The sequence below is a fragment of the Sorex araneus genome, chromosome X (genome assembly GCF_027595985.1).
Source record: "Sorex araneus isolate mSorAra2 chromosome X, mSorAra2.pri, whole genome shotgun sequence".
Taxonomy (NCBI): Eukaryota; Metazoa; Chordata; class Mammalia; order Eulipotyphla; family Soricidae; genus Sorex; species Sorex araneus.
Genome location: NC_073313.1, coordinates 87,165,675 through 87,178,410, shown reverse-complemented (window position 1 = coordinate 87,178,410; position 12,736 = coordinate 87,165,675). Strand labels below are relative to the sequence as shown.

The 12,736-nt window shown below is 47.3% G+C and overlaps 1 protein-coding gene across 1 annotated transcript in view; it reads left to right on the top strand.

The window, feature by feature from the left end:
• XPNPEP2 (X-prolyl aminopeptidase 2) overlaps window positions 1-10,111 on the top strand; it is a 38,850-nt gene extending 28,739 nt beyond the window's left edge. Inside the window, exons 16-21 of the mRNA XM_055122947.1 lie at window positions 1,339-1,408; window positions 2,089-2,193; window positions 2,598-2,657; window positions 3,060-3,136; window positions 8,898-8,987; window positions 9,917-10,111. Of these exons, the coding sequence (XP_054978922.1) occupies window positions 1,339-1,408; window positions 2,089-2,193; window positions 2,598-2,657; window positions 3,060-3,136; window positions 8,898-8,987; window positions 9,917-10,111 (597 nt within the window). The remainder of the gene's footprint in view (window positions 1-1,338; window positions 1,409-2,088; window positions 2,194-2,597; window positions 2,658-3,059; window positions 3,137-8,897; window positions 8,988-9,916) is intronic.
• The last annotated feature ends 2,625 nt before the right edge of the window (window positions 10,112-12,736 follow it).

Genomic DNA, 12,736 nt, shown 5'->3' with positions numbered 1-12,736 from the left:
TCATTTGGGTGGTGGTGTTCTCACACTACTCGAGGTGCTGCCCAAGGTTTGCCCTCCTTTAGTTGCAGTGCTTGAACATGTGTAGTCTCTAGGGCTCACCATTTTGGGGAGGGGTTGGTTGGGTTGTTGGGGCACACCCAGAACTACTCAGGGGCTATTTTGACTCTGTGCTCAAGAGTATCGCCTGGCAGTGCTTAACCAGGGTTGGCTGCATGTAAGGCAAGTGCCTCAACTCTTTCCGGTCCACCCTTTAACAAAGAGGGCATACACACTCTGAATACAGTGCTGGCTAGTGTCACTGCAGTGGTCAGACCTGGGCTCGCCAGGGGTCAATATTCCTGGCCTTGGCACTTATATTTTTGCTGTTGTTGTTGTTTTGGGAGGAGGGCATACCTGGTAATGCTCAAGGATTACTCCAGGTTCTGCACTTAGAGATCATTCCTGGAGGGCTTGGAGAACCATATGGTGTGCTAGGGATTGAACATGGGTCTGCCACCTGCTAAGCAAGAGTCCTACCCATTGTACTATCTCTGTTTCCATCAAATGTTTTTTTGGGGGTGGGGGTCACACCTAGCAATGCTCAGGCGTTTTCTTGGCTCTGCACTCAGGAATTACTTCTGGGGTGGGGGGGTTGGGGGACCATATGGGATTTCAGAGATTAAACCTGGGTCTGTCACATACAAGTCAAACCCTACTCACTGTACTATTGCTCCAGCCCCCATCATCAAAAGTATTTTTAGTTGTGGTACTAAACAGGGGTTGCATCCCTTTGCATATATTACACACTTCTTGCTGTGGTGTTACCAAAATCAATCAGGAATCAGAGCTGCCAACATCAGTGTCGGTGCATGTGGGACACCGGAGATTTGAAGTTGTGACCATACATCTGCAAGGCTAGAAATCTAAGCCTCTGTACTATTCATTTCAGCTAAAATTTTGAGGTATTTTTGTTTTTGTTTTGGGGGCCACACCCAGTGGTGCTCAGGGCTAATTCCAGCTCTGTGCTCAAGGATCACTCCTGGTGTGGCTCAGGGTACTAAGGATTGTTCCTGGGTCGACCGCTTGCAAGGAGTGTAACTAACCTACTATTAAGCTCAGTCCACCGCTTCCTCTGAGTCACCCCATGGGCCAAAGAGAATGTCAAGACAAACCCCAGCCTTGGTAAGGTAACCATAGCTTTCTCTGGTCATATTCCAAAACCCAGGGAACTTCACAAGTGTATGCACATACCCCACTGGAATGGACCCCAATACTATATGCATGCACAAGGGCCGAGCAGGTGGAAGCTTCCCAGCTATTCTTCTTACATGCCACACATCTCTCCTTCTTCCCTATCAGGAGGCGTATACACGTGTGTTGATGGGAAATATTGATCTGTCCAGACTCATCTTTCCTGCGTCTACATCAGGTAGGTTTCAGAGACCAGGCTGGATCCACAGCCTCAGGCCCTGATTTTCTGGACCACTAACCTGGGAGGAGATTCTACCATCATTCCATTTATGGTTCATTTATTTATTTAATTATTTTTGACTTTTGGGCCACACCTGGCATGCTCAGGGGTTACTTCTGGCTATGCACTGAGGAATTACTCCTGGTGGGCTCAGGGGACCACATGAGATGCCAGGGATTGAACCCAGGTGAGACACATGCAAGGCCCTACCTGCAGTACTATCACTCCAGCCCCCACCATCTATGGTTTAGATGAGAAAATTCAACCTAGAGGGAGAAAGTGATTTGCCCAGGGTTACACGAGGCTGATGGCAGAGCCTGCGCCTTGAGAGCAGGACTTATTTCTCCTAAATTGCTAAACTATTGCTCAGAAATGGGGGGGTTATCATTGGGTGCTGCAGCAGCCATGGGAGGAAGAAGTTGGTTCCTGATGAACAGCAGAAAATTGAAATAGAGTTATGTATCCAGGTAATGGGTACTGGGTGTGCTGTAACTGGTGTTTGCTTTCCTGTCTCTTAAAAGCCCTCTCCCCAGGTGCCTTCCAGGTAATTAAGTCTGGGGCAAGGATGCCAGAAGAGGCCGTGCAGACAGTCTGGAGTCCAACCAAGTGACTGACTAGAGACTGTTTTTCTCTTCCAGGGAGAATGGTGGAAGCCTTTGCCCGCAAAGCCTTGTGGGACATTGGACTCAATTATGGTCACGGGACTGGTCATGGCATTGGCAACTTCCTGTGTGTGCATGAGTGTATGTGTCTTCTTTGCTTACCCCCCACCCATGACTCCCCCTCTTATGAAGGAGGCAGGTATGGAAAAGAATGAGTCCCACAGAGACACACTCAAGGTGACCCAGCTGGTGGGAGACAAGGCACAACAGGGTAAGTGAGATGTGCTGGCAGCCATCCACTCCTACTGGCTCCTTGGAGAGAAAAGAGTGGCATGTTAAGACCTAGGAGCTGACTGGCATTGGCCCCAGAGAACTAAAAGCCAGAGTCAGTCTGGCATGTACCAACCCCAGGTAGACAATGCTGCAATGGACAACGTTTTCTAGAGATCCCCAGGGATCCCTTGTGACCTCCTCTTCCCTGGAACCTGCTCATTGCCAAAATGGTATGTATCAGAGACCCAACACTACCTCCATCTCCTTTCCAGGGCCAGTGGGATTCCAGTCCAACAACGTAGCCATGGCCAAGGGCATGTTCACTTCCATTGGTATGGCTCTCAGGTTCTCCTATCCCCTTCCCACCTCAATATTAGCCACAAATACAATGGTCTCACTCTCACACCAGACCCCTTCAATTGCTATGCTCACTTTGTCCTTGGGAAATGGTTCTGGACTATCCATCCAAACTCTAGTGTCTCCGATCAAATGTTGGGTAGTCACAAAACAGAGAGCACAGGAAGATAAGAATGCCTCCAGGATCCAAACAAGATGGGGATATTAGAGGCCCATCAGGTTGCCTCAGCATAGCCCACAAGCACCAAACAAGTGGTTGGTCTACCTGAGCTGATGACCAGGTGCAGCTAGGACCACAAGATGCTCAATGGACACAAGAGGCCCTAACTTGGGTCCACCCCTCTGCTTACTGCCACCAACATCTCTATTTTTCCCAGAACCTGGCTTCTACCAGGATGGAGAATTTGGGATCCGTATTGAAGACGTGGCCCTCGTGGTAGAAGCAAAGACCAAGGTAAAGTACCACATAGGAAACAGAGTGATAGTACAATAGGTTGTATGTGCTTGATCCTGGTTTGAATCCCCAGTACTAAATAAAGTCCCACAAACATCACAAGCAGTAATCTCTGAGTAAAGAGCCAGGAATAATCCCTGATCACCACCAGATGTGACCGTCAAAAGACAAAGATTAAGTGCCATTAAGGTGGACTAGAGGTGTGGACAGCATGACAGTGACTTGGGCTGAGATGAAAGTATATGAAGGCAGGGTTAGAGCACATGCTTTGCATGCAGGAGCCCTGAGTTCCATTCCCGGAACCATGTGTTGCCCTGGACTCTGCTAGGGGCAATTCCTGAGCAGAGTCTGCAGTAACCTTCAAAAACCAGCAGGTGTATTCCCCAACAACCCGCCCTCCCCCACCTCTGCCAGACACACAGAAATTTCAGGAGCTAGAGAGATAGTACAGGGGTTAAGGAGAGACAGGCAACACTCATTTGATCCCTGGCACTGCATACGGACCCCGAGTATGACCTCTAAGCACTACTAGGGGTAGACCCCAATCCCCAACCCCTCCCTCACCAAAAATATCAAAGACAAGAATTTAATGAGTGATAGCATAGCAGGTAGGGCGTTGGCCTTGCATGTGGCCGACCTGAATTTGATTCCCATCATCCCATATGGTCCCCTGAGCACCGCCAGGGGTAATTCCTGAGTGCAGAGCCAGGAGTGAACCCTGTGCATCGCCGGGTATGACCCAAAAGGCAAAAAAAAAAACCAGAATTTAATGTGTGAATATAAAATTATTTGGAGTCTCCCATAGCTCCATATAAACTCCATTGATCAAGGATAGAGCACTACCAGAAGTAATCTCTAAGCACAAATCCAGGAGTTAGCCCTGAGCACAACCAGAGGGACCCGAAGCCAAAAATAAAAAAGAAAAAAAGTTCATAGATCAGTTTCTCAAGCCTGTTGGTTTATTAGAATGTTATGCTTCTTAGAATATTGTAATCATCTTAGGTTGGAGAGATAGTTCAACAGGCTGCCTTGCAGGTTTTACAAGGTGGGCTGAGCATCACCAAGTTTACTGAATACCCCAAGTACTGATACAGGAGTAGCCCCTAAAAACCACTTAATATGGTCTCTCAAAAAAATTGTCTTTGATGTTTGGGCCACACCTGGCCATGCTCAGGGCTTTCTGCTGGCTCTGTGCTCAGCAATCACTCCTGGAAGGGCTCTGGGGACCATATGGGGTGCCAAGGATCAAACTCAGGTCATCCACGTGCATAGCAAGCACCTCACCCACTATACTATCTCTCCAGCCCCCATATATATGTGTGTGTTTATATACACATATATAAACATATACATATGTTTATACACACATATGGATCCTCTAAAGAAATTTTTATGCTAATGCCTGGGTCCCTCTCCACCTCTCCAGACCAAATGGGTCAGGATCCCTGCCCTAAAATGACGGTTTCTCAATGACCTTAGTAATCAACTTATTCAAAATAGAGTCAATGGCTACAGAGATAAGTCAAAGGAAAAGCTGAAGTGCTTGATTTGTACCTATGATCCCCTGAGTAATGTGCTGGAAGTGGCCCTTGAGCACAGGAAAGAAAAAAAGAGAGGAAGGAAGGAAGGAAGGAAGGAAGGAAGGAAGGAAGGAAGGAAGGAAGGAAGGAAGGAAGGAAGGAAGGAAGGAAGGAAGGAAGGAAGGAAGGAAGAGGATGAAGCGATAATACGGTGGGTAGGGTACTTGCCTTGCATGTGACAGACCCAAGTTCAATCACTGGTATTCCATATGGTTCCCTGAGCATATCAGGAATAGTTCCTAAGTGCAGAGCCAGGAGCATATCACCAGGTGTGGCCCCCAAAAGGAAGATAAAGAGAGAAAGATTCTGCAACTAACAAGATAAAGTACCCAAATATAAACTTTTTTTAAAAATCCCTACTGAGAGACATAAAAAGATGTAAGTAACTGGTACTTTCTAGAAGGAATCCTTAATATGATGAAGATGCCATTTCTCCCTGTATAAATCTATAAATTCAAGACAACCTCAATTTCAGTGCTAACAAGACACTTTTACAACTTCACAAATTGAGAATAAATATATGTTGGTTTGTTTACTTGTTTGGAGCAAAAGTAACCATGCAGAGGGCCAGGGATGTGGCTAATGTGGTTGCACATATGCCTTGCATGTGAAAGGACTTGCATTCAGTTCCCAGGACAGTATTTCCCCCAATCTCCCACCCACTCCCACCCAGCACTCCTGCGTATATCCCTGGAAGCCCCACTAACCAAGCACCAATGTGTGACCCACAAAACAAAATAACATAGACAGTTCAGAAACACTCTGAAGTAGAAGAGCAATGAGGAAAATCAGCCTATTTTGAAAGAGTAAAAAACAGGTTGTTTAATGGGCAAGGGGCCCATAGAGCTAATCATCTGTAGGGGAAGTGTTGGCATTGAAGAACTTCGCTGTTCCATCAAAGTAAAATTCCAAGCCAATCAAGCTTTAAAGATAAAGCTGTCACAGATGAAGAAGAAAATCTTTATAAATTCATTTAGAATCCCAGAGTAGCTTTTCAAGACCCAGAAGCCAAAAAGAAAAAAGTGGATAGCTTAAATGAAATTAAAACAGTATATGGAAATAATACCATAAGCAAAGCAAAAAGTTATATGACAAGTAGAATTCATGTGACAAAGGGTCATTTCCTCCTTTTACCATGAGTTTTACCAAATCGGTAAGACAGAAGGTGTGAAAACAGAAAGAAAAGAAAAAGAACACAGGAGAATGGCACGAAGAGGTAATTCTCTAAGATCAATACGATCTATACACATGAAAGATGCCTGACTCCATTCTTGAGGAAATGAAAATGGAACCAGGCATGTAGCTCAGCGATGTTTTACATGTCCCTAGTTTGCTTCTAGGCACTGAAAAAAAGCAACAATAAACATCATGTTTTAACTGTCCGATTGGTACAAATTAGACTTTGATAATAATATTGCCCGGGAACGAGCAAGGAAAGTGGTACTGTCATTAACTATTCAGAAAGTACAAATGAGCACAACCTCTCAGTTGGCACACTCTGCTGCTATCTCCCCAGCAGACGAATGAAAGCCCCTCACCCTTCCAGGAAGACAGTTTGACAATATCTATAAAATTTTGAAAAACGGAGTCAGAGAGATAGATGCTTGCCCTGCATGCCCCTGACCTGGGCTCAATCCCTAGCACCCAATGGGTCCCATGAGCATCTCCAGGAGTGGCCCCTGAGCACAAAATCCAGGAGTAAGCCCTGAACAAAGTGAGGTATAGCCCAACCTATACACCAATTATGACAAATGTATGTACCTTTTGTCACAGCAATTCTCCCACCATCCATGTACAGTTTCAATACAGTCCCAAAGTTCATCAAGATGTTTATACAGTGATTTTTATCTTAGCACAGATGGTAATAATAAATCAACAATGACCAAAACAGTTGAAATATCCATCACTGGCTAGAGCTGTTATCATCCCCACTCAAACTATGAATTAAAAAGAATGAAGGAGGGGGCCAGAGCAATAGTACAGAAGATAGGCCATTTGCCTTGCATGCAGTTGACCCGAGTTCAATCCTCAGCATCCCATATGGTGCCCCAAGCACCGTCAGGAATCATTCCTGAGTGCAGAGACAGGAATGATTCCTGAGTATTGCCAGAATGTCCCAAAATTTAAAAAAAAATTAATGAAGGAGGGAGCCAGGAGTAAGCCCAGAGCACTGCCAAGTGTGGTCACAAAACAAAGTGAAAGAAGATTGATGGAGGGCCAGGGAGCTAGCTCACAGGACTAATGTGCATGCTTTGCTTAATGAAGACCCAGGTTGGATCCCCAGCTCCACTTGGTCTCTTCAAACATTGCTGGGAGCAACCCTGAAATACTGAGCTAAGAAGTAGATCCCAAGCACCACCAGGTGTGGCCCCCAAAAGAAATAAAAAATTTTAAAAGGAAGCCTAGAGAGTACAAGGTTAAGGTGCTTGTCTTACGTCCCAGACCCCACTGGGAATCCCCAGCACAACATGGTCCCCATAGCACCTCCAGCTCACTATTAAATGCAGAGCTAGGAATATCCCCTTGAACACTACCAGGTATGGCCCAAAAACCTAACGCTCCCCAAAAAGAAATAATGAGGCACATATCTCTGTATATACTGCTTTCCTTTTTTGTTGGGTGTCTTTTGTTTAGTTTAGATTTCCTAAACACAAACACCAGATTCTTGAGTGCATTCTTTCATTTTTAATGTTGCCTCATCATAATGCTGATGAGAAAAAAAGTCCCGGATGAGGACCTGATTTTCCTTATATGTTGTTTTGCTTAAAGCACGGTTTCCAAGGACCTGTCAATGACGTTAGATGAGGACTTACTGCACATGCCTGGGCTCCCTGACAGATGACAATTATCAGCTGTTTTTTCTTCTTTATATTTATCTCTATGATCAATCAGTTGATACATAGACATAGCACTGTATAGCACTGTCATCCCGTTGCTCATCAATTTGCTCGAGCGGGCACCAGTAATTTTTCCATTGGTCTCCATTGTGAGACTTGTTACTGTTTTTGGCATATCGAATACACCACGGGTAGTTTGCCAGACTCTGTCGTGCAGGCGAGATACTCTCAGTAGTTTGCCGGGCTCTCTGAAGAGGGTGGAGGAATCAAATCTGGGTCGGCCGCGTGCAAGGCAAATGCCCTACCCGCTGTGCTATTGCTCCAGCCAGATACATAGACATAGAAAGATAAATTTATATAGATGTATAAACCTCAGTAGAGGAATAATAAATGTTCAAAGGCATCAGAAACTGAGAGAACTAGCCTCCATTAGGAAGCTTATCACTGGGACAATGGTGGAAGGAAGTGAACATTCTGGTGGAGGATTGGTGCTGGAATGTGTTATGTATAAAACCATACCAATAACAAACTGTTTTGTAAACCACAGTGCCTAAATTTTAAAAACAATAACAAATACCTGAGCCAAGTGTAAACTCTGAGCACAGCTGGATGTGGCCCAAGAACAAAAAGAAAAATCAGATATTTATCTTAAATTGATTATTTGGGGGGAGGTTTGGGGATTATACATTGTGATGCTTAGGGAGTACTTCCAGCTCCTTGCCTGGGGTCACGCCCTACCATGATCGGAGTCAAACCTGGGCCTCCTACATGTAAAACATAAGTTAACTCATTTAATTCTCTCTGGGTCTCTTCAAACTATTGAAATGTAGGTTCCCAGACTTGCTCTAGAGATTTTCACTCTGATGGTCTAGAATATTTCTTCGGCCTTTGACCCCTGAGACCCCCTTTGTACCTTATTTCCTTCCTGTGCCTTTGCCGTGTCTATTGGTTGGCCCTTTAGTCTCAAGTCCTACTTTCCAATTGACACAAAGTCCACATGAGACCCTCTTGAAAATCCTGGGGTCCTACAGGGAAACCCTCTAGCCTCCAGTTGAGAAATGCTGATCTACCTCATGGGCCCTGGAGTTTGAGTATTTGACAACTTCTGTAGATACTACAGTACACTGAGAAATCAGACCAGAAGTAGGAACTTAGGGATATGGAGGGCAGCACCAAGGTGGGATGCTTAGTGGTAGCCAAGCATTGGCCCTGAGCATTATGGGAGACTCAGGACAACCTCACCCTATGCCCATGCCTGCTGGGTGAAGCATTCCCTTTCTCTCTTCACTTAAGCTCCTCCTCTTGCCTCATTTTCTCCTTTCTCACTTGTTTGTCGTCTCCCAGTATCCAGGAAACTATCTGACCTTTGAAGTAGTGTCCTTGGTGCCCTATGCCCGGAATCTCATTGATGTCAGCTTGCTGTCTCCAGAGCAGGTAAGTGAGTGCTCTCAGCATTGTCCCTGCCTGTGAACACCTACTGCCTTCTCCCTCCCTACATGTCCCTCTCACCAAACCTCCCACAAGGAGAATTTAGCCTAGACACACTATGGGGAATCCTTCCTTAGCTCACCAGAGATCCCAGAGCTTCTAGAACTCTCCATTCAGAGGACAGAGAGCTATTGTAGAGGTTAAGGTGCTTGCCTTACATGCAGTTAATCTTGGCATATGGTCCTCCAAGCACTGCCTAGAATGACCCCTGAACACAGAGCCAGGACTAAGCCCTGAGAACCACCAGGTGTGGTTAAAAAATATAACTCCCCAGTCAGAATCAAGTGCCCAGTACCAAGGAGAAAATTCCTGTAAAATCTAAGGCTGGATGGATATACTCTGCCACAAGTCCTAGGCCATAACCACTCTCTTATCCTTCCTGGGACTCAATCTTCTGTAAAATGGGGAGAACAGCACCTGCTCCACTTGCTCTCATTCCTAAGCCTGAAATTCACTCACCGTAAAAGTTACTGTGACTTGGCTGGAGCGATAGTACAGTGGGTAGGGCACTAGCCTTGCATATGGCCAACTTGGGTTTAGTCCCCAGCACCCCACATGGTACTCTGAGCCCCTCCAGGAGTGATCCCTGAGTGAAAGTCAAGAGTAAGCTCTGAGCACTGCCAGGTGAGACTCAACTACCACCCTCACCCCCAAATCCTGCAAAAAAAAAGGCTACTGTGATATTAACAAGTCGCCATGAAGACAGGCCTCTGAAAGTCCCAGAAGGATGATGGCCTGACAAGCAATGGCTGGGGACCTCTGGGGGATCTGGGGGTCTCTGTGCTAAAGTAGGTAGCAGAGTTCCACAGCAGGGGACTGACTCATCCCTTGGCAGCTTGACCCAGGAAGACCCTCAACTCTCCTACCCTTTGCAGATCCAGTACCTGAACCGCTACCATCAGACCATCCGTGAGAAGGTGGGCCCAGAGCTGCAGCGGCGCCAACTACAGGATGAGTTCAGGTGGCTGCAGCAGCACACGGAGCCCCTGACTGGGAGTGCCCCACGCGCTGCCTCCTTGGCCTCGCTCTTGGTCGTCTACACTCTTGCCATCCTTGGCTGGAGTGTCTAGAAGTTTGGGGCTCCACTGTTGATCCTCCCACTCAGATCCCTCCACCCATGCCCACAGTGCTTCAGGCAGCCCACTGCATGGAGGGCGGCCCCAGCATTCACAGACATGTTAGAGGAGTCAGAGGGGGGCTGAGGGAGGGCACTTTGTCTGGAGTGAGAGGCTCAGCCCCGTGGCCGCCTGCCCCTCTTTCCGCCCCTTCTACTGCAGCCTATCAATATGTGTATAAAGAAAGCGTGAAAAGGCAACGATAATAAATGGTGCCATTCTTTAGTGCTGGCCATCTGTCCAGAGTGACAGGACGGATCTGTCACTCCTGAGGTCCTGGGGGAAGTATCCAAGTTCACTACCTGCAGCTTGGTGAGGTTGCTACCTTCCCCAGCCTGCTGCCCCAGCACCGCCATCTGGGAAAGGGTGGACACACTCTGCCCTCAGCCGCCTTCCCCAGAAACCAGCCCCATAGACATAGGGCTTCTGGGTCCTTAGCAGGCCCCCTTCTGGGTTTATACACTTCTGCTCCTGATTGCCAAACCCCTAGCCCCAGGATAGGAGTGCCAACCCCCTAGTTCTCCCACACACCCCGTTGGCTAAACTTATGACTGGGTAGAGCCTGTTGATCCTGCTCCCCCTCACGCCCCAAATAAGACCAATCACACATTTGCCCTCCTCCCAGAGGCTTCCTGGCCCTGGGAGAGCTTAACCCTCTCACCACCTGCTGGATGCATCAGAGCTATTTCCACCCCATCTTCTCATGTCCTGAGGCTGTCTCTGGGCACCTCGGCCACATAAGTGAGATGGGGAGAAGCCATAGGAATATGGTTATGGGGTAGAAGGGAATGAGCCCAAGTCCCTTCGGGAACTTGGTCCTCTCCAGAACTAGGAATTGTGTGGGCAGCAGTGCCCAATCCCTCGCCATAGCTTCCCTTTGAACTTTCCCCAGTAAGCTATAGGGACCTCACTGTCAAATCCACTAGAGTTCTTGGATGGCCTGGAACCAGTGCGAATGCTTCAAGTATCCCCATTTTACAGACAGGAAAAACAGAGTGGCTGATAATTAGGACCTATCCTAGGACATGGTGGGGTCACAATGGGCCAGCAGTTTTGTCTGTCAGCACATGCAGAAGCCCTGAACTTACCACCTAGCTCTCAGCCTGCTGTGGGGGAGGAGGGGGGAGAATAGAGATGGAGGGAGTGGGAGGGCTGGGGCTTGCCAACATTTACTCCAGCGAGCCCAGCCGTTAGCCACCTGGGCTCACATCCTGCTCGCTGCTTCAAACAGCCTGGCAGCGCAGCCCTCGTCTGGCCTTTGCACGGTGTCTGCTGTGTTGACTGGGACTTCTCTCATCTGTGGCTTTTGTGGTAGGGGAGCTTGAGAGGAGGTGAGGTGGGGGTATAGAAGTGACGCTCCCCGGGAGCTTGGTGTGAAGCATTAAGTACTTGAGAGACTGCATGTGCGCGTGTGTGCATGTCTATGTGGGAGCACCCGCTGTTCACAGGTCAGCCACGCCCAGCCAACCACGTCCTGTGCCTGAAGGTGATACAGCCTTTGGAGGGGTGAAGGTGAGCTGTACTCTGTTGAGGCACTTGTCAAATGAGGTCTGGCCAAGTTGGCGCGGGCACCTTTGCTCAACAGAGCATAGTAAGGGAGAGGCGAGAACCAAGTCTCGGAGGCACAGCGGACCCCAGTCAAGGACACCAGGCCTACTTTGAGTGTTGAGTATGACCTGTGACAGCGCTATCGAGGTTTGCCACTGAAAGGGCCAGCGCTGACACATCCTCACTGAGAGCCTGCGGCGTCCATTAGTAGGCCTCTGTGAGTCATTTGCTCCCTTGCATGCTCTACTGGTATTCAAAGTAACGTTGTCATCATCATTATATCATCATCCTTGTAGTTTTCGCTTGCTAAGTGTTTAGCATGTACCAGACACTGTGCTTTACATGCATGCTCTTTAAAAATATTTCAAACACACATACACATTTGGGCTGGAGAAATAGTACAGAAGTTATGGTGGTACTTTGCATGTGATCAACCCAGGTTTGAATCTCTGGCACTGCATACGGTTCTGTGATCTCTGCCAGGTGTGATCCCTGAGCACAGGGCCAGGAAATGAGCCCTGAGAACCACTGAGTGTGGTACAAAAACAAAAATAGAAAAGAAAAGAGGAAAAGAAAATGAAAAACATTTTGTGGGGAGGGCATTTAGGACTATACCCAGAGATATGAACCAGGGAAAAAATGAGGGATAGAACTTGGGTCAGTTACATGCAAGACAAGTGTCTCAATTTCTTTCAGTCTTATTGTGCTAAAATATCAGATAACATGAAGTATCAGACCTGTCCTCTTGTTTTTTTAGGTTTTTGAGTCATACTGAGCGATGCTCATATGTGATCCTGGCTCTGTGATCAGGAACCACTTCTGGTGAACTTGGGGGACCATATAGGATGCCAGGGATCAAATCTGATTCAGCTGCATGCAAGACAAATGCCCTATCCACTATACTATCACTCTGGCCCCAGATCTGCCCTCTTAATACACTTTTAGTACACAATGCAGCACTGCATTTTCCCACTTAATCCCCACAGCCTTGGAGAGGAACCTTTTGTCATGCCTATTTTGCAAGCAAAGAAA